General features: G+C 44.2%; 1 protein-coding gene across 2 annotated transcripts in view; it reads right to left on the bottom strand.

Annotated features, from left to right (window-relative positions):
• Nucleotides 1-22,906, bottom strand: part of AHI1 (Abelson helper integration site 1) — a 971,238-nt gene that overhangs the window by 689,290 nt on the left and 259,042 nt on the right. For both annotated transcript variants that reach the window (XM_085611599.1, XM_085611600.1), the window contains one exon: nucleotides 22,360-22,466. In XM_085611599.1, coding sequence (XP_085467725.1) covers nucleotides 22,360-22,466 — 107 coding nt within the window. The remainder of the gene's footprint in view (nucleotides 1-22,359; nucleotides 22,467-22,906) is intronic.

The following is a 22,906-nucleotide window of genomic DNA, read 5'->3' as shown; positions in this document are numbered from 1 at the left end:
TCAATGAGCAAATGCTGGTCCATTGTAACTTCTGCTGCATTAAAAAGAAACCACTTATTTACCACTCATAGAGCGTACTGGACCCCGAAGAAGTTATCTAAATTTAGTGGAGCAGCAGTAAAGGGTTGTCCGAAATGTGGACTGCAGAACGCAGATGACCTGCACATGTTCCGGCTGTGCCCCCTCCTTGATGATTTCTGGAGGGATGTGGGTAAGACCTTAGGAGAGGCAGTAGGAAGACAGCTAACTGTAAGTATTGATTTAGTTATCTTTGGGGTGTCGGATGGAAATGTAGCGGGAAATGTAAATAAGGCACAGGAAAACTTGATCTTTTTATTGATACTCCTGGCCAGGAGAGAGGTGTGTATAAAATGGCTAAGCCTTTCCCCTCCACTTCATAGGGATTGGCTATCTTCAGTTTTAAAAGTGTATAATTTAGATAAAAAAAATAATCCACTCTCTAAGAAATATAAGTTCTGGGAGATATGGTAAAAGTTGTATTTGGGCTAATTTGATAAACATTAACATATATGGTTGTGACACCTACCTTGTTAGAAGGTTCGGTGCCCCCTCTTGAAATTTGGTCACAAAGTCCGATGATTACGTGTGAGTAACACAACATTGATGAAGGCTCCAAAGAGTAGCCAGAATGGCTAGCTCCCACCCCCCCCACCCTATAGGAAACCTTCTTCTAAAGTATTTGGAAGTAAGGGGTTCCTATTCTCTCTAAAATTCCGGGAAAAGCAATCTGCAGGAGGAGAGATTGACTGCAACCGTATAGATCACCTTTCTCTTAATTTCATCTCTCTTTTTATTTCATCCTCATGTTTTCTCTTCTAGATCTGCTCTACAGGTCATCAAACTTGTTTGTGAGGGTATGTACCCGGGACGCCAACGTTGCAATTGAAGTCATGACTACATGACCAGTATCCAACAGGGACTAAAGCAGTGGTATTACCAATGCCACCCTCTTCCTCTACCCATGCATACAGCTTTTGCAGTTGGAGATACCATTCCCAAAATACATGCATAGCTTCAAGAGGCTCTCTAGCAGAAACCTTCTTTTATGCAGGACAGTCTCCATTGAAGCTTTAGAGGCCCTGTCCTCATCTGGTGGAGTCTCCTGACGCTGTGTTTCTATGTCCTTCCATAGCACAAAAGAGTTAAGATGTGTTTGTTGTGACATTTTCACTGTGCGAGGCCTGGGCAGAAGTGTGTGACTGCCATGCAACTCAGTCTTAGTTAGAACCTTTATCTAGGTAGCGCTCTAACCCCTCTGCCTAAACTGTCACTGAAGCAACTCACAGTATATTAGCATGGTTTTTTTTGTAAAGTACTCTCCAGAGGGTATCTAAGATCACAAAATCCATCATCATCACATTCATAAGCGCTACATCTTTGGTGGTTATATAATTTCCTGTAGCACAAATGAACCAATTAGTAAAAAATAAACTTCTCTGTACATGGACAGCTGCTAGCATTTCACCACAGAAGTTTCCAAGTCTTGCCATCTGATGAAGCTGTCACTAGACACAACCAAAATCCCTCCTAGGTGGCATCTTGATAGCCTGAAGTGTCCAGAGTGATCCAAAGTGACCCGAGTGATCCAAGTGTGAGCAGTTTCCAGTAAATGTATCTGTGCTTACTAGTTTCCAGGAGCAGTGGGATGCAGTTTACCACCTCTGCACACGTTGTACATACTGCAGGAGGCTACTCCACAAAGTGAGTGATGCACCAACCAGTCATGGCCTCCTGGTTCCGCTCTGTTAGTGCTGCGTGTCATTCTCAACATCAGCTTCAGAGACAGCCACTGGGGGGGGATCCCACCCAGCAGTCAGGCCCAATCTTAAGAGCCAGCACATCACCCTTTTCCTCTTGAATTCTAGAAAGGAAGATACCATTGTGAGGTACATGCATTATTTGGGTTAGCTGGCCTTTTAAAAACTAATGCCCCTTCTTAAGGCACTTCTCAAACAACTGCAGCAGAGTGTCATGAAAAGGAAACACAGCTTCATTTCACTATATGCCTTTGGGATAGTGGAAGGGGAGGGGCAAATATGATGATGAAACAATAAATCATTATTACACCACATGACAACAAAGGTGTGACATGGTGCTATGGTATTAAGGTTATTTTTAAGGTATTCTTGACAACATACTTCAGCCATAGACATCTGATTGCTGACACTGCTCTACCACACATTTTGGTCACGGAGAAGGCAGCAAAAGCAGCCAAGGGATTTTGGAGCACGCAGACCTTCAAAGGAAGCTTGCCAATAGAAGCATTAATTCAGAAGCAGATTCCCAACAGTGTGTGTGTGTATTAAAGACAGTTTCCGGATGTAAAAAAACACCCCATTGGAGTGTGCCATGTCTGCTCACTGATGTGGTTCACTATGTTACCATGCCAGGCTTTTTCTAGTTGGAATATAACTTGCAGTTGAAGTTGGCAGCCAGTTAGTATAGGGAAACCTGATGCCTGGCAGGGTGGAAAGGGTACCAGCAGGCAGTGTAAGGGCCTTTGGTGCATGGCTGGCTGCTGTTCAGGTGCTGGTGGTGTTCTGTAGGAGAAATGCATGTGCTTGTGCTATGCCAGACATTACAGACTTATACAATACAATCATATATACAAAATATATATATATATTTATTGTGAAGTTCTGTAAATTGCCGTGTGTCTATAAATTAATGTAATCTTGATGTCCACAACATGCCACATGTGTGTTTTAAGGGCAGGTTTGGTGTGGTCACACTTGTAAAGGTTAAGGCAAAGACTTACTGCCTGGCTTAAAAGTTGTTGGAGCTTGACAATCTGTTCTCCTAGGAATCCCTAATAGATGGTACTTTAGTAGTGAAGCTGAACAAGGACTGTAGGGCTGGTATGTCGAGTGGGAAAGGAACTACATGTTTGCTCTATTGGGCTTAGTGCTGACTTGGGGAGCAAACAGAAGTCTGCATCAAAAAGAATTGTACTACTTTTTACAATGTGACGGGCAGAGTTCCAAGGCTTGAGGGCCAATGAAACAGTAGTGAGGCACACATTGTTCTCTAGTAACTAGAATCTTGGACTTAGCAGCATTCGAGATCAGGAAGCCCTACTGAATGGAGTGGAACACGTGGGCCAGGCAAGAAAGAGGTGATGTTCGTTAGGTTACCTGTCCTATTTACCAAGAAGCGGTTTGGGTTTCATTAGAGATCATTTGCAAGTCCACCTTCCTATTCACTTGCAATACATCAGGTTACAATAGCAATGCTTATTATTGCTCAAGCCTGTGACAGCAGTTTTGTCCAGTTTACAAAACCCGGCAGAAGATTTGCAGTGCCATGTGATTAACTGGCTGAAGGGTCAGCACATACCAATTATTCTAATCAGCAATTCCATCTTAAGAAATTGTACTACTTATCAACAACCACAGCACATTGTAATCACAGTAAATGTCGTGAGGTGACACCTACAATTTAGAGAGGGGTAGCAATTTCCTCGAAACAGAGAGAGGGAGAAAAGAATCATAATAGTCAATGTCAGGAGATGCGCCATCATCTGGAGGTGGTCTGCAAATGATTGTGGCAAGCCTACCTTCAACAACCAGGGTAAAACTGGGATCCCCAACCTCTGAAAGTGTTCTGTAACTACTTCTATCACTTTAGTGAACACCTGAGATGGGTTATTGGTGAGGCCAAAGGGTGGCATGGCAAATTGAAAATTGCTCCTGGCCTACCCTAAACCACATGTCGCATGAGTGGACTGCAGAACATCCTGCATGGCGAAAGCCGCCAACCAGAGCAGACAGAACTCGGACACTCATGAGCATCTTGAATTTGTCCTTCCGTAAGAAGGCACTCAGAGGGCAGAGATATAAACAGGAGAAGGTCTCCACTATTCTTCGAAATCACAGGGGTATCAGTCAATCCGTACTTTTGTTGCCCGATCCCTCTCTCCTGCTCCTTTGGCCAAAGGAGCCTGCCCTGAACTTCTTTAAGCAAGATAGACAGTTGCTCCCCAAAAGCCGATCTGATGTGGTCAGAAGATGCAGCGGGTCAAAAAGGAACGACAGGGCATAGCCTGTAGGACACTGAAGGACCCATTTGTAGGAGGTTCTGACCCCGGATCCTGCCTTCGGGCAGGGTGGTGGTGTGCCACTAAGGGCAAACTAAAGTGATTTGGAAACTTTTGCTATAGGTGTAAGGGACAAGGAAGTTGTTTCCCCTGATTGAATGGATGTTGTTTGCTTAATCACTGGCCCCAAAATGACTAAGATGCTGTGGGGAGGGCGGCTAGCATGGCGCTGCCAGTACACCAAACCTCTGGAATAGCCCTGAAAGTGAGAAACTGTTGCGGAAATTGCCTAGCAAGAGTAGAATGGCTCAAGGAGTGTGCAGTTGAACAGGTCTTTTTGAAGTGTTCCAGAGCAGACTCAGCCTTTTCGCCAAACAGGCAACTGTTGAAAGGCATATCCAGTAAAGACACATGCATGTCTCCAGAGAAGCCCATGGTTCTCAACCACACTAGTTCCAAATGCCCAGCCTAAGCAGTCATTAGTATCCAGTCAGGATAGTAGGAAACATATGGCTACATCTTGGCCATCCTGGATGGTTTGAACCTGGGAGGCCTGGAGTACTTCATGGACTAGCAGTAAGATTTCGCTGGCCATGTTCCAAGGAGTGTCAGAATATTGTCCTACTAAACAGTTCTCAAAAACAGACCACAATGCTAGGTTGGCTGATGAAAACATTAGTTTCAGAGATAACTCAATTCTCTTCGACTCTGTCGGGGAAGTGTCTGACCCACTGGCCTCCTGTAAATCCATGAATAAGATTGAACAGGGGAAGATTCATGACATAACCTCAGTTGAGAAAAGTTTGGCTCTGTATCAGACACGACTATTGGCTCTCGAGTCCATGTGGACGAGACCAACTTGGATTTTGTGCCAGAGTGGAAGCCGTTGCAGAACCCCAGATAGGTAAGGAAGACAGACAGTTCAGAGGACAGCTCTGCTGACAGTAAACCGACTGAAGGCCTTCGTGGATCATTGGGGCCTGAAGGGACGCCAGAGGGAGCCAGCAGAGTGCAAAAACTGTGCAACATGGCCTTTCTAAAGACCTCAACCTGTTGCGCTGCCACCAATGGCCCAGGAAAGTCGGGTGCATTAGGATAAGGCACAGAATCCTCTCTTCCGCAGCGGACTGCAAATGAGACAGAGAGACACCCTGACGTGCTCGCGACTTCTCTGGGAGAGTGGCGGCCTGGGACGAATCCTGCTTAGCCTTTTTAATTTTCTGCTTCTACTTTGATTTACTAGAAGACTTTGACCACGAGGAAAACCTGTCACAGGAAGGCCCCAAAGAGCAGGAGTGGGTCAGTGTCCTCGACATCAATCAGGAGTGGTACTTGCGTGACTTCTTAAGGAGTTCAGTGACCTAAAGCTTTGCTTCACTTTCTCACATTGACTTCGGATTCATTAGGGCGCACTTTTCACAGGACTTGGAGTCATGCCATCTGAAGCCAACACCAAAGGGATACCTCATGCAGATCTACATAGACATTTGCTTGAAACAGTTCTGACAAGGCTTATACCCTGTAGTTTTTGGAGGAGATATGTTTCCTTGCAGACTGGTTTTCGCACATAATAGGAAATAAAATTGTCAATTAAGGAGAAAAGAAGTCAGAGCGAGCTCCGGATCCACATACGAAGCCAAGGAAAGCAAGAAACTCATGTTGATGCACAAGGGTGGCACTTATTATGGCACGCTGTTTGTCACTTCCAGAGTGAAAAGAAGTCAATGTGAAAAGGCAGAGCACCACTCAACGGCCTGCGGAATCAATGCTATTTAAATCTCTCAGATCCAGTTTGGAGCCTGGGGATGTTATAAAGGTGAGGACTCTGGTTAGAAGCATCAATGAGAAATATATGCCTTTTTGCATGAGGTCAGGCTCCACATTCCGTTTTGTGTTTTTTAATGTAAAAATAACCTCCAGGGAGTCTCTGTGCAACTATTTTGACATTATTTCCACTTGAATCCTTCAGGTTGAGGCGGAAGGACTTTTGCTTAGGGATAGCAAAATTGCAACAACCCCTAACAGAATGTATTTGGGTAGGTACAACAGTGCATCCCCAGATGTTATGCCTTCAAGGTGGAGATGGTAGGAAGAGGCGGAGCTTTAGTTCATTTTGTGGCGTTGCACCTTTCACAACTCAAGAGACAGCGAGCTTTCATTTCCATTAAATGTGACTCAGGGTGCGGGTGGGTATGAAGCCCCTTGATTAAGGGCCCTCACATAACCGAAAGGCTGGAAGGGGGAAGAATAAGGCTCTGTGCTGTGTGAAAGTGAGTGGTCCCACCACCACATAGCCCAGATTCTCAATGGGAGGCAATCAAGCTTTGGGACTACAGCACGTCACAATCATGAAGCATATTTATTTTGCATTTACAATAATGAACCTCTATGACCTTGGACTCAAAGGGAACGGGGCAGGTGCTGCTAAAGCAGCCTCTCCTCCATAGTTCCCTGATGTCATCTGGATAATTAGTTTCCAGGTAACAGGTGTGCGTAACTCCCCACAGATATTAGCCACCTATGAAGTTGAAATGTGGTTAGGTCAATCATAGGTGGAAGGTGGCAAATCTTTGTCAGGGTGATCAATTTTGCCTTACATAATTATGGTAGCTTGTGGTCTTTAAGCATCTCTGAGAGGAAGAGGTAAATTTGGGAGAGAACTGTTTGATCTAGAGAGAAAAACGTTACTTACCTGTAACTGCAGTTAACCAGTATTTGTATCTTTCATAGATTCACATGCCTGAATCATTCCCTGTCGTCGTAGTGGGAGTTCCACGGTACATATAACAAAGTAGTAGATAGTAAATAATACATTCCATAGGCTATCATGGTGGTAACCATGTACTCTATAGCCTATTAGCCTCCTTTTACAAAACGGACCAAACTCAAAACACAACCAATCAGCAGCCAGCACCTTCTAGAACCTTCCCAAGAGAGGCTGAATCCCTCAGATTTTCCAGCACAGGTGTAGTTAGCACTGTATTGTAGAGGTGCCTTTTCCGGGGACGAGGGTGGGTTGCATGTGAATCTATGAAAGATACCAATACTGGATAACTGCAGTTACAGGTAAGTAACTTTTTTCTTATCCTCTATTAGGGTATCTTTCATAGATTTACATCCCTGAATCAGAATAGTAAGCAGTTCCTTTTTTTCTAACAAGCACTTAAGTGGACAGTGGGTAGTGCTAATATAATCCTTAATGCAATGCTAATATTAAAATCAATGGCTTGAACAGTAAACAGTGCTGCAATGCATCGATTACCTGTAGTACCTAGAGGAAAAAAGAAAAGAACCATACACAGATATATCAATATATACATATACTCTATCGGAAATCTCATCTAATTAAACCTCCCTTAAAAGAGGCTTACCTTTATTGAAATAGGTCCCGTAGTACTGCCTGTCCCACGGATGCATCGGCACGTTGTGAAGACTCCAGGCAGTAATGCTGCGTAAACGTGTGTTTGTTTTCCACGTTGCAGCTCTGCAGATATTTTCAAGTGGCACTCCGGCAAATAGAGCAACTGATGCTGAAACTACTCTAGTGAAGTGCGCTCTCACAGTCCTTGATAACGGCTTGCCAGCCTTTTCGTGGCAAAATTGTATTGCGCTTGCTAATCATATGGCTATGGTAGCCTTAGAAACTGCAATGCCCTGGCAGTTTTTACCATAAGCTACAAATAACTGATTTGACTTGCGTATAGCCTTAGTCCTTTGTAAGTAAAATTTAAGACATCTCTTTATGTCTAGAGTGTAAAGCGTTCTTTCAGCAGGCGTGGAAGGGTTAGGGAAGAAAGTTCTCGGGATGACAGGCTCATTCAAATGGAATTGAGAAGGCACTTTCCGGATGAATTTAGGGTTTGTCCTAAGAATGACCATTTCATCAGTGAAGTGTAAAAAAGGATGGGATATGGTAAAAACCTGTATTTCACTAACCCTTCTTGTTGATGTCAGCGCCATAAGAAGAGCGACTTTCCAAGTTAAGTAGTTCAAGTCTACCTTGTGAATGGGCTCAAACGGCTGTTTTAGCAATTGAGATAATACCACATTAAGTTGCCATTCTGGGGCTGGAGCTCTGATAGGCGGGAAAGTTCTAAACAGTCCTTTCATAAATTGCTTTACGATTCTTGAGGACCATAAAGACGGACATTTAGGTGATCTTCTGTATCTAGATATAGCAGCAAGTTGAACTCTAACTGATGAGCATGCCAGACCAGATTTTGCTAAGGAGAGCAAATAAGGCAAAACTTCTTCTGAAGGATGTACTTCATTGCACCTGCACCATAGACAAAAACGCTTCCACTTCAGTCTGTATGTCTTATTGCTGCCGTCAGCCCTAGACTTAGCAATTATGCCTTTGCATTCTTGTTTAGTGTTCAGATGTTTAATTTCAAAGAATTCAGGAGCCACGCATGCAGTTGTAGAGTAGCTGGCGCCGGGTGACATACTTGGCCTTTGTTCTTGGTCAACAGCGTTGGTGTTGGCAATAGGCAGATTGGTTGCGCTTCCGACAATAGGAGAAGCTCCGTGTACCAGTGCTCTGGGCCACCTGGGGGCTATCAGCAGAATGCGACAGTGTTCCCATTTCATCTTTGTGAGGACCCTGGGTTTCAAAGGAATGGGAGGAAAAGCGTATGCATAGATCCCTGACCAGCGCATTAAAAGAGCATTCCCCCAAGAGTTTGAGAGAGGGAATCTGCTTGCGAAGAATTGGCATTTGGAGTTGATCTGGATCACAAACAGGTCCAGCACTGGTTTTCCCCAGAATGCAAATATTCTGTCCAGTTGTTTCTGTTCCAGCTCCCACTCGTGACAGCTGTCATTCATTCTGCTCAAAGCATCCGCTAAGATATTCCAGAGGCCTGGAACATGCTCAACTGTCAAGGAAATTCAGTGGAGCGTCAGCCAGTCCCATAACTGTTGGGAGTCCTGTGACAAAGATAGGGACTTTGTGCCTCCCTGTTTGTTGATATAGAATATGCTCGTTGTGTTGTCTGTGCGGATCAACACTGATTATCCTGTATTCGAGGGAGGAAAGCCTGAAGAGAGAGAAAAATGGCTTTCAATTCCAACCTGTTTATGTGCATTTGGCGTTGACCAAAGGACCACTTTCCTTGAACCTGCAGGTCCTGTAAATGTCCTCCCCAGCCTTCGACAGAGGCATCTGTTGTTACTATGTAGTCTGGGATAACTGGGAGAAAAGATAGCCCCTGGGACAGATGTGATTTCTGAGCCGACCACTGGAAAGCGTCTTTCATCCGTGGAGTGATATTTACTACGTCGTCAAAAGAGCCTTTGGTTTCTCCTGAAGAGGCCTCATATGTAGGCGAGTCAGCGGCACGAGATCTATTGCCCAAGAAAGCATTCCCAGTAGAGTGTACACTCTTACAGAAATGCACTTTTTTTACGGACTGTTTGAGTGCTAATGCTTGCACCTGTTGTTGTCTTTCCTGGAAAAGGAAGGCTTTGTTCTGAATGGTGTTCAATCTGGCACCCATAAATGTCATTATCTGGTTTGGAAGGACCGAAGATATTTGGTAATTGATTGAGAGATCCAACTTGTGAAACAGAGTTAGACAATAGTCTGTTGCAGCTTCCACTAGATGAATAGATGGTGCCTTCAGCAACCAATCATCCAGGTATGGGAATATCTGATGACCTTTGCTCCGCAAGGCTGCTGCTACCGGAGCTAAAAATGTTGTGAAAGTTTGTGGAGCCGATTTGAGGCCAAATAGAAGGACTTGGAATTGATAGTGGGTACCAGCCACTGTGAACCGTAGAACTTTCTGTGCTTTGGATGAATAGGGACATGAAAATATGCATCTTCGAGATCCAATGAAGTCATGAAATCGCCACTGTTGAGGCATCGTAAGATATCGGAGAGCGTGACCATCCTGAATGTTTGACATTTTAAGAATTTGTTTAATTTCCTGAGGTCTAAGATAGGCCTCCACTCCCCCGATTTTTTGCGAATGAGAAACAAGCGGGAGTAAAAACCTTTCCTTCTCTGAGGAAAAGGGACCTTTTCTATTGCTCCTTTCTGAAGCATGATCCTTGCTAATTTCCAAAGTGTGGCCATAAGAGATGAGATCTAGGACCGTCTTGTCTGATGTGATGTTGCGCCACTGGTGGATATGCATGGAGATTTTCGCACTGTTCGGGGGAAAAAGAAAAGCAACTGGTATCCTGTCGCAATCACTGCTTGAGACCGGAGTCGCAGGTTTGAGACCCTGGCTTTCGTCTGCAGCCTTGTCTAGAGAAACCAGCCATTGTCGGTTGGTGGTAGGATTGTTGCTGGTATCCTTGGTGATATTGCGGCTGGTAGGACTGGTAAGTCTGGGAACGCTGGTAATTTCCTCTGTATCCTGAGAAACCCCTGCCTCGAGCTCCCCGAAAGGGCACCTTGCGGTACAGAAGGGCACCTAGCCTTGGCAGTATCTGTATCCCTTTTTATTGCGGTCAGTGCTTCATCAATATGACTACCAAATAGGCTATCACCATCGTAGGCCATATCCAACATTTTGGACTGCACTTCTGGGCGGAAACTTGTTGCTCTTAGCCACCCCTGTTGTCTTAGAACGGCAGCAACCGCTAACTACTGGAAGCTGGTAGTGGCAATGTCCATTGCAATGTCAATTATTTCTGACGCTGCTCTTTCTCCTACCGCAAGGATCTTAATGAACTCATCTTTATTTTCTTCTGGGATAAGGTCTTTCATCGTCCCCATATCGGACCACATTTGTCCATCGTATCTGCCCAATTTGGCCAAACCGTTAGCAGCCCTGACTGAAATTGGCGACATTGAGGAAAATCTTTTTCCAATGGAATCAAGATGTTGACCATCTTTGTCCGATGGAGATGTGATGGGAGTAGACAGATTCTTCGATCGCCACTGGGCTGCTAGTGAGACCACAGAGTCAGGCTTGGGGTGACCCGTGAGACATGCAGGGCAGTCCTCTGGAGCTCTATATTTCTTGTCAAGTCTCGATAGCACACGAACCACCGAGCCTGGCGACTTCATTACTTTAACCTCCTCTTGCCAAATGTGAACAATTACAGGTATTGACCTGACTGTCTTTCTCGATTGCTCTTTAAAATCGTACAAAAAACAGTCTGACTGTTGTACAATTGTTGGCAAGTGGAATCTGTTAGCTGCTCTGTCCATAATATTGTGGAAACCTCAAATATCCTCCGGAGGAGAGTCTGAAGGACGATGAGGCGGTGTGGATGGTGTTGGTGCTATGTAATCATCCCACTCGTCGGTGGGCGGAGGAGGATCATGGATTTCTCCTTCCTCAGGCTCTTCTTCAGAGGTGGTAGGATCCTCCCTGGGAGGCAGAGTAATTATGGGACGTGGTGTTAACCCAGGTGTGGCAGGAGGTGGTGGTAGTGGTGTTTGAGGAGCTACCGGCCGAGGCGGGGGCACTGTAACATTGTCCTCTTGAGAAGGAAACCTTCTTTTGTAATCTGCTAATATATTTTGAAGGTCCATTATTAATGCTGGAGGAAATTGAGCGGTTGTTGTCTAGGCTGCTCGAAGTATTTGTACTGTAGATACTGAGCATGAGGGGCTGGATAGTGCTGATAATACTGTTACTCATCCTCATAGTCATCGTCCTCTTCTTGGTACTTGACGTTGAGCTCAAAAGGGCTATGTGCCGTTCCAAATTGGCCTTTATCTTTATCAATATCCTCCACATCTAAAAGATGACTGGGAGGTAGTGGTGAAATCTTTGGTGTCCTAAATTCGATCTGTGCAGATTGCAGGAACGGAGTTGAAGGACCTGGATACAAAATGGACGTCGACAATGAGCTCTACGTCTGTGGTGCTCTCGTTGACGGTGGAGTCGTCGACGATAGAGGCAACGTCGACGGTATGGAACGCTGTTTTTTTGTTGTTGATTTTCCTGAAGACTGAGGGGATCCAATCTCTGAGGAGACCTTAGGTTGTTTCTCCTGCTTAAGAGATTCCTTGGTCAGATGAGAGTCTTTAGAATGTTTCTTTCTCTCTTCAGGCTGACCCGTAGGCGACCTGGGCCTCTTGTGTGACTTGGAGGGCGTGTCGTTATCCACATCAGATGAAACACTCTTCTTTTTAAGCCACATTAAAAGTCTTCCTTCTCTATCCCTCAAGGATTTGGTAGAGAAAATGTGGCATATTTTACATTGTCTTGTCTCATGGTTGGGATAGAGACAATAAATGCAATCTTCGTGTGCATCTACATGCACTCTCTTCTTTCCACAGGATTAACAAGCTCTAAATAATCCTTTTTTATCAGACATTCTCCTTAAAGGTTTAAGATATAAACTTATCTGAAAAAGCTGAAGAACTGAGCAGAGCTCAGGGAGACTCCCTTACACAACGAAGTGCGGTGAAAATCTGAAGGATTCAGCCTCTCTTGGGAAGGTTCTATAGGGTGCTGGCTGCTGATTGGTTGTGTTTTGAGTTTGGTCCATTTTGTAAAAGGAGGCTAATAGGCTATAGAGTAAATGGTTACCACCATGATAGCCTGTGGAATGTATTATTTACTATCTACTACTTTGTTATATGTACCGTGGGACTCCCACTACGACGACGGGGAATGATTCAGGCATGTGAATCTATGAAAGATACCCCAATACTGGATAATGGAGATGTGGTTCATATCAATTATATATGTGTCATAAAAATCATGGTATCTAGTCTGATAATAGCTTTACCTAAAGAACAAATTTGGAATCTACATACCCAATCTGCCTTCTGATGGAGGAGGAGGAAAGCAGGGCAGTGGATGTAGAGGTATAGAGAGACTGAGGAAAACAAATACTTGCAGAGCAAGTCTTTCATTTTTGATAATTTCAAACTGGCAGTTCCTTGGATGGGTGAGTGGTGGCTTACATCTAAAATCTGGGTTTACCTCATGAGAGCAGAATAGTAGTGCGGTAATTGTGGTGATTGTGGACGCCTTTCAGGTAGGGAACAGCTTCCGACCATTGGTCAAAATACTAACTGGTTTTTGAGGCCAAATCACACCATGTCCTACCCTGATCTCACATTTCATAGGATCTGAAAGATGTATGATGAATGAATGCAATGGATGACAAAGAATACAAATCCTTATGGTGAAAGAAAGAGTTACCTGTTCAGACTCCATGGTCCTGCTTTGATCCCTGGAGAAGTTACTTACCTTCTGTAATGATATTCCTGGTGGATACCATATCCTACTGAAGAATACTCATATGCTGAATATCCTCCATGTGACAAGCTGGATACAGAAAACCTTTCCTCTGGAATAGTTCTACAGAGCTCCGGAGTGACACCATCAACTGAAACTTATTTTGCCCCAGATGTGATGACAACATGGTATATATGGTGCAGACTGGTGTGATGGTGTCAGTTCTATGACATTTTCCAGGCCCAAACAAAGCTTGCACTGAATAACCAAGAGGGCATTACCAAACAGTGACAATTATAACAGAAGATATGTTTCCATATCTTCAGATCTTATTAATCACAACACTAACTCAGCAGGGCAGGAGCAGTAAGAAATCTGGGGGAAGAAAAAGTATCTACCAGAAATACTATTACTAAAAATAGGCTTGTTTATCTTCTGCTGGATACTTCTTTCTACAGATTCATCAACTTATGAATGAGTCCCAAAGCAATACCCTACGGGAACTGGAATGTAGTAGTAACAATTAACAGAGGAGGTCATGCAGCACAGCCCTGGAAATTTATTAGTCACTGAGAACCTGAGCTGTGAAACAGCAATGTTTTACAAAAATATGCAAACAGCAGCAAGTGGCCTTGTGGACAACCCCCAGGTGACAGCAGTAGACACAGCTATTGCGCTTATGGGTTGTGCTAAATACCAGCCAAAGGATCTCTCTTGGTCAAGATGTAATATATCTTTATGCAAAGAGTAATCCAACATGAGCTTGATTACAACTTTGCCCTTCTTGGCCCCAGCAAACCCATAAAGTGCTGATCATATATTCTCTTTTGTCTTGTGCAGTCAATGTAGTACAATATTGCACACTTGGGGCACAGTCTACCCAATCCTTCCTCTTCCATGGAGGTATAAGGAGATGAAAAGCAGGAGGGGAAATGATGGACTGGCTCATGTGTACGGCAGACATAAATATCAGCAAAAAGGAAGACATGTGCAAAGTACATTGAAAGAGAGTGAAATGTGGCCCAGACAAAACGACTTTTATTTATCTAGGCCAAAGTTATCATCATCAAGAATAGTCTTCAATATGAGAAAATGTACTGGACAATTGTGCAACGTTTGGAATGGAGAGGCCATGATGAACATTAATAGCATATCCAAATTCCACTGTGGAACAATACCAGCATGCAAGGAAACAAATAAGAGTAAATCTTCAAAAACAGATGACCACGGGATACTTAAAGTGTTTATTTAAAAGATAGATGAAGGCATACCCATCACACAATCAGCTTTTAACGTGGCACCAACAAACCCTAATGTGCAAGGTTTAGCACAAAGCCCAGTACATCTGGGAGTCGAGATTGGGAAGGATTCAAACCTTCGGACTGGTACTAAGAAACATACTTAACCAGTAGTGGCTTACACAGATTATGTAGTGATTTACAATAGTAGCTAGCACTCTAACGCAGACCTGCACTCTATGTCCGTACTTAAAGTAATTAGCTGGTGCAAACACTTGAGGGCCAGCTACTACGGACCTTAATTTTGTCACTTCTGTGTAAAAATACATTCCATCTTGGAAATATTTGTGCACACTCAATGATCTCAAAGTTTTAATCAATTTTTCGGGCTTCAGTAAGTCCACAAATGTAAGTATTTCAAGGAGTCTTGATTTCAGAACAATTGCTAATCTTTCTTATCCTTAATCATCCAAACAACATGGGCAAAATCATTACAGCCCAATTTTTGAGAGCGGATGCATTTCAAACACCCTTCAAAATCTGAACGCATCAATTGTTGCAGGAATTCTGCACATATGCAGAACTATGCGCAGGAAACCAGGACCTCAGTGTGTAGTGATGTACCAAATTACCCACCTCGGTGCTCAGAGCCCCTATCCGACTAGCTAGAGTGTCTCATTCGTTGTCCGTACTACAGCGAACCTACCAATGATTAGGCATGTTACTCCCTCCTCTCTCAGGATACGTGGGAACAAGAACACTCTTTCAATCAAACTCCCGTACTTATCCACAACATGAGTAAATAGAGTCAAAGTATAGTTTAAAATGTTTAGTTTATCTAATGTGCTCTAAAATGCAATACACGAGCCAGTACCAGCAGCAAAATGCAAAGGATCAAACAAATCAGCATAGTTACAATTCCCTATAGAACAAAAGGAGAAATAATATTATAATGATAGTGGAAACAGGACAACAGCGCCTTGCCACCCTCCCCTTGCTAGAAGCTAGTTTATTATAATTATAGAAGACCTCCAGGCTTTGTCAGGGGACCCCATACCTCCGAGTTCAGATGCAGGAATCTACATCTCCGGACAAGCTTAGCTCTTCTATCCTGGAAAGCGTTTTCTCCAAGTGTCTTAACCTCTTCGGTGCCCGTGACGAGCTGGACTCGTCATGGGCCGCGATGGCGCTGTGCCCATGACGAGTCCAGCTCGTCACAAACCCCGCCCACTAATGTAACGGCCGGCACAGGGCGGGGAAAGGGGCGGGCACCGAAGGGGTTAACATGCATGCACAGCAATATTAATAGCACCAGATTTCCAGGGTTGCAGCTGTGTTCTATGTTATGGCTAGGGATGTGAGACTGACCAAAGCAGTTCAACCAAGCTCATTGTTTTTTGACCATGAACACGCTGTGCAGACGAAGAGCAGAATGTTCAACTGAATACATGAAATACAGACAGTTCTCATGTGAAAGCGAGCAAGCAAAGTGTTTACCCGGAATGCGCCATGTAGTAACGTGAGCAAAAGCGGCAAAATGGCGTCCAACTTATGCTAACTTAGCAATGTCTGTAGGTGTGTCATTATCCGCACTACACCCTCCCCTTGGTCAGTCCATGGGACAGTGGTCTTAGAGAGAACATAGTTTTCAAAAGTCTGAGCAAGAATCAAGAGCATGTGTATCAGTGATACCATTGATTTGTGAGGAATATTTGAAAAGAGAAAGAAAGCAAAAAAAAATTGTCTAAAAAGGCACACATAAAAAATAAAAATAATTAAAAAAAAAAGAAACATGGATACTGTGGTTGATTCAATCCAGCAGGGTGTACGAACAATATGTTGCAATAGCCTCCAAGAGAAAGTCATTGTTCTCGGCAGAAAAGAGCGTTGCCATTCAATTAAGTATAGTGAATGAACATACATGTTCTTCAATTAGGGGCGCTTCCAGCACCATTAAACGACAGCTTGCGTTATATTCAAAGTAACTGCGTTGTAGGAAATCATCTGCTGCTGCAAAGATATCCCATTTAGCCAGAACTCCCAGTGCCGCTGCGCAGGCCATAATCCCAACACCGGAACATTCCTGTTCATGGGCCACTAAGGGACTCATTAGCAGTTCAAAGTCAGGTGGAGGAAATGCCCTTTTGGAGAGGCAAAGAGATATGCCCATTCAAAGGGACAATCCAAGCAGTGGAAGACAGGTTGCACGCAAGTGAAATAAGCAGCACAAAAAGACAATCCATAAGCCACGCTTAGTGTGGCCAAGGGCAAGGCAATATAGCATTTAAACATGCGGCTACGGAGTATCTGCAGCCGGAGTTCGTCGTGCAGAGCCACAGGAAGTGCAACCATTTCGTAGCAGGCAAATCAACAGCAAGATCCCAGCGGCTAAGGCAAGTAATAAGGGGAAGCCGCCGAAGACGCTGGAAAAAATTAGAATGAATAAAAGCTGGTATCACACCAAATATAGTTTGGAAAGAGGTCACAAGGCCTGAGCCCACAACCTTAAAAAAATGGGCAATGCCAGTAGTGTTAGAAGCATTGAAGATAGTGTGAATTTACGCACAAAAATGTATTGGGAGGTCAGTATTAAGAAATTATTGGACCTCTGTACGAGTATTAGCCACGTGAAGGATGAATGTCTCATGGGCAGATGTAAGAGAAACTTATTTTTGGGATAACAATGCTCTTATTCTGCTCAACTTATTGAAATCTGCCTTCAAGGTCGGAATGGAAGGCCAAATCGAGTTATCGAGTCTCCCGTGTGGGGGTGGGAAAAGAACATTTTTACAGCAAACTACACGCTGTGAAACAGTTACTATGTAAGGGATGCCTGCTAACATGCCGCAGCAATCCTCATTATTTAAAAGCAAATAACTACCATTGGCAAGCAGTGTGAAAGTCGGTGATAGAGACAGCACGGGTGTACCCCGTAAAACACATGCCAAATTCGGGGCCATAAGGTTGCAAGCGCCTTATAATTTGATATTTTTACAGACAAGGGAAAATGACCTGTTGTGTTTTCACATGATTCCCCAGTAAGGTATACTTCTTTATCATCCCTAAGGCATCTGTATGTGAAAGGCAGAGACCAAACTTCGTGCAAGAACGCACTTCCAAATGGCTCATAACAATCCAGTGGATAGGGTTTCATACACAAGGTGAATTTAAATAAAGAAAATGGGAGAGTTATCAGCCCATGGATGAGCCAGACAGCTGAGTCTGTTTCCGCAATAGAGAATGGTAACGGGTCCAACTCTTCAATGTGCAACAGGGAATATGTAGCATCTTTCATGGACATAAACTGTTGTTTTGTTGTCAAGTTAAATGGCAAAAATAACGATGACGCGTTAAGGTAATCCCACGGAACTTTACTCATCTTAAGAGTCTTTATTCAGTGGCATCTCACTACTGCTGGCCACCTGACAACCTTTTGCCCTCCTGGGGAGTAGTGTGACTGAATCCCAGTCTCAGGAATAATAGAGGCCTGCCACTGAGGGAGGTGTCAACTCGCTCTTGCAGGAAGCCAAACAGAACGTTAGCCCAAAAAGCGGGCTTCAAAGGGAAAGTCGAGTACTGCCCCCTTGTTCAGGTAGACAAACTGGTGATGGGAACAGAGGGGTGAGGCCAGTTGCAAATCGGAATGAACATTTGTCAAATCTTTAGGGTGGGTTACCAAGCTTCTAACATCCAAGGAAGGGGTCAGACTTCTTAGGAGTGGACAGAATAGTGAAAACTGAGATTGCTAGATGCCACACATAGCCATCAGTCATGACAGGATGGGAGGGATCCTGGTAGCCCACTAGCTAGAGACAGCACCATCCCCCCAGGCACTTTCTGGGCATAAATATGGCACCCCTGTTACCCTGAACTTCAGATCATCAAGGAACTGGAGAAAGGACCAAAGAAAGTCTGCCCCATTGACACTCTGGACCTGACAAGCGAGGCTGTACCGACTGCTGGTCTGCACCTGCCACACCTTCGGCTAGCAAGGAGTAGACTGTAAATGGGGCTCTTGGCTCATGGAAAAGCCACTCTCCAGCCACAGACCAAAGACGTGACTCCAAAGGTCAGTCTGCTGACTCCCTGGAACCAGCACCAGGGCCATCAAAGTTGAAACAGCCCATTCTGACAAGTCAGTAGCCACATTTGTCAAATAGCTGCTGACCGCCAACAGGCAACCCAAAAGACCGATCCTCGATGGCAAAAAGTTTCATCCGAATCCAGCCTTCACTTATGGGGCGGAACATAGTCAATGCGCAGCTGCATGAGGCCACCTACCGGCACTCACGCTAAGCTGAAAAAATCTTTGTGATCCAGTCCGACACCTGGGGAAATTCTAAAGGTGAGGACTCTGCAGTTAGAGGTATCCTTCAGAAGCGGTTTGAAAGGCATGCTCTAGATATGGTTCTCTTGTTATTTTTGGATCCACCATCAACAAATAAAATGTTGTGAATCATAATGAGCCTGGCCTCCTGGTATGCCAGCATCAATTCACTCTCCTTCCCTTTTCACCATTAAATCTTTTTGATCTCTAGTACGACCCTTCAGAACAATATATCTCCTGCAGGCTCATACTCTGCTTTGCTTGAAAGTCTCCTCGCCAAACGATATCTCGTCCCTTTTCTTACTTTCGAAAACCTCCAGGCATCGGGTCTTCAAAATACACTTGGCACCACTGAAGGCAGCACTACATGCTGCAGCGAGGCTGCTGTAAGGGCCAAAACGTTATACCAACATATTACATATCTTTGTCTTACTACCATGTCTTGCCCATCAAAGTCCAAAAAGTACTGAAACTTGTGTGTATTATGATACAAGCCCTTCATTCAGAGGTTTCCAATTCCAACACATCTCTGAAACTCTTCTCACATGGAAAGTCATATCTTCAAAAACACACTTTCAAAATCCTGCACATCCAAGATCTGGAATTCTATTGCAGGAAATTCAGAATAATCCTAGAAAGTTTCACAAAAGAACTAAAACACCTGCTTTTCTAATGTCACTTTGTAGTAACCTGTTTCATTCTCCTCAAATGCTTAGCAGCCAAGTGAAGTATTAATGGAAACTGAAGAGGTCCATACATGCTTCTACTCCTAAAATGGAATTGTTGTCTCAATTGTGCCCTTGTAAATCATTTATTCTTTCATGTCTATATGCGCCACTGTATAACATATGTATTTTTTGTAATCTCTAGGCGTTGTGAATGTGACCGTCTTTGGGGTGGCTCATACAGAACTAGTTGTAAATAAACAACAATAAATAAAACATACTTTTTAAAATGATGTCTCTTCCCCGATTCCTTTACGCACTTCAGAACTCCATTGATATTATTCCGGCGGCCTACTTCCGGGAAGTGGAGAGCTTACAAAGGAGACTTGTTTGGGATGGTCGTGCACGTATTGCTCTTGCAAAACGGACTCTCCCCTGGTATGACGGGGGCATTGCGCTCCCGGACATCAGGAGGTACTATTGGGCTTCCCAGCTATCTGCTATTAACCACGCAACGTACGCACCTGGTCCGAATTCGGCTTTCGAAATGGATAGATTTTTGTTGCCTGGCGGCAACTTTAACAGAGCGCAGATCGGCTGGGAGGAACTTTACCGGTCCCACTAAGATTGCAGTACGCTCGTGGAAGGCTGCGAATGATCGTTTGACGGGTGCGACCCCCTTGTTTGCGTCTGAAAGACTGGGAAGCCTTTGGACGACGAAGGGCTTTGAGCGTTGGGACACGATTGGCATCAGCAGAGTAGGTGACCTCTGGGTGAAGGGTGCGGTTAAATCCTTTGCTGCGCTGCAGAGTGAGTACGAATTGAGTGAGAGGGAGTTCTTTCGGTACGTTCAGGTTCGGCACGCCTTGCTCTCGGACTTCGGGGCTGAGACTGCAGTCCCTGTGTCTTCGCCACTCGAGGACCGCATACTCGACGGTCACTTGCCCGACAGTACTATTTCCCTTATCTATAAAAAACTAATAAACATTCGGGCGGATCTCCTCGTGCGTCTTTGGGAGGCGTGGATCGGGGATGGGGTAGAACTGGACGATGAGGATTGGCAGTCTGCGCTGTCCTCCCCTAAGGAGGTGGCCATACCCGCGCGTCTCCGTCTTGTCCAGCTTACAATTCTCCACCGTGTCTACGTGACGGGCCCTCGTTTAGTTTTGATGGGTTTTTCTGCAGACGGGCTCTGTAGGCGCGGCTGTGGGCTCAGCGTCACTTTTCTCCATGTTCTCTGGGAGTGCTGTGAGGTGGCGGAGTATTGGCGCTGGGTGCATGCTGTCATGGAATGTGTCATTGGGGTCGCTCTGTTGCCTGAGGTTCGCCGATGTTTGCTGAACGTGTGGGAGCCTAATGACTATAATGCGGCTCAGACTCGGTGGGCGGCCCTTGGGAACATGGTTGCTAAGAGGGACATCGCACAGCTTTGGGGTTCCCGGCGGCCTCCCACCGTGTCAGTATGGAAGGAGAACATGGATTGGTGCATGTGCAGAGAGAAGACTGTGTATGTGGCTCGGGGTAAGCCGGGGGCGTGGGGTAGAATCTGGGGTCAGTGGAACGCGTACCGAGGGAACATCTGCACACCCCCCCTCGTGGACACATCTGATGCTGCCTTGTCCCCCTGATCCTGAGGTTCCCGGACTATTACATTTTACCTGTAGATGGTTGTGGCTCTCCCGTCGCCCCCACCTCCCCCTTGATCATCCTCGTTTACCACCCGAGGGTGGAGTAGGTATTGTGTGGTCCCCCGGCTGTGGTTAGACGCCCCTTTTTCGATGGTTTCCGCCTTGCTTTTTGGTGTTATTTTATTTTTCTTTCTTTGTTTGTATTTCTCAAATTTATGTATCCTGATAACCTCTGAGGTGCACACAGTAATTTGTTAATTCGGCTGAGCCCCAGGGGGCCTATTACTGCCTTGATGTTGTTGACCATGTATATATTAGCGGCCGGCCCTGGTGGTTGTAGGCCCATGTTTGTATTGAGTTTTTTTATGTGCAATAAAGGTTTTCGCACAAAAAAAAAAAAAAAAATAGTCTGCAAGGTGACGGGAATTGTATTGCATTGATATTGTGCTGTGAACCTGCCTCATTAAAGTGACCTTTTCCACATAAAAAAAATAAATAAATAAAAAGGCACAAAAATGGTGTTTCAACAAACCCACCTAATTCCAAGTAAAGCTTCATGTTGCTAAGTTCAGTCTATAGGAAGAAACAGGCAGTACAGGCCTTAAAAATATTTCTCACAAGCACATTCGCAAAAGCTGCATTGGCCTAGGGTTCTAAAGATCGTAATCTGTTCAAGGAATGGCAAAATTCCATCTAGAGACAAAAGGTAAAGACTTGCAAATGGGGCTTGCACATATCTTGGGTGAAAAATCTTTTGAAGCTATGGATACTTTCTGCTAAATTAGGTGACTATGAACCTCATTCAGAATTTGGTGGAATGGGAGCTTGGTCACAAATCATCCTCTTCATTTTGAGGTGGGAGAACCACCACGTTTCTGACAGCAGAGCCTCAGCGGGCTTTAGAGATGCAAACTTTGAGTTTTGAGTTCACATGTACGGAAGACCTCTTCTAAATATCTGTTAAAGGGATGTCTCTCTAAAAGGAAGAAAGACAGGCTCATTCTATAGCCCTTTCTATTGCATATAAGTGACCTTATCATGAATATCTACTGCCTACGGTGTCTTCTGCATTGACAGCCTATTACATTTTTTTTACTGAATTCTTTTGCTGAAACCGCAAAGGTGCATTAAAATGCAGTCGCTTCAAACATACTTATACACCACGATACTGTCTACAAATCAAAAATGTGCATCAAAGAATTCTTCAAACAGGTAACAATGCTTCAGGGTCACACTAGTGGCAGCAAAGTACTGTGTAAATTGATAATGGCAATAAAGAAAATAATTACCTGCTTAATGCTCCAGTGCTGGACTTGATTTTTTTTAGATGATCCACTGACAAAGGTATTCCATACAATTACTAGCCCTGAGCTGTCCCCTGAGAACATATGAATCCCTGTGAAAGACAACTTGAATTTATTCTCAATTTGTGATATAAATATCGTTTGCAAAGGAATGATGATCTAAAGAGATGTATGCACAGAAAACTACAACAAAAGATAATGTTCCTCAAACAGTATCGTGGGGTTAAGAAATCAATATTCCTGGATATACTGAATTAAAAAAACATGAAATTATACACAACTCCTGATTGCATTACTTTTTTACCTGGTATGCAATGTTTGGGAAAAACACTAAATAATATCTTGCATTTGGAGACAATATTAGGGTTTATTGAAAAACTGACATGATTTGTGAAACCCTTAAAAATAATAGTAGCGAACCCAGACCTTCTTTTATACCGGATTACTACACAAAAATCCCTATGATATTAGAAATCCCCCCATTGGCACAACATAATTAAAATCACATTTGTGAAAGAATGTCATGTTGTAG

Source organism: Triturus cristatus, chromosome 6 (assembly GCF_964204655.1).
Source record: "Triturus cristatus chromosome 6, aTriCri1.1, whole genome shotgun sequence".
Taxonomy (NCBI): Eukaryota; Metazoa; Chordata; class Amphibia; order Caudata; family Salamandridae; genus Triturus; species Triturus cristatus.
This window is presented reverse-complemented; position numbering and strand designations above follow the sequence as displayed.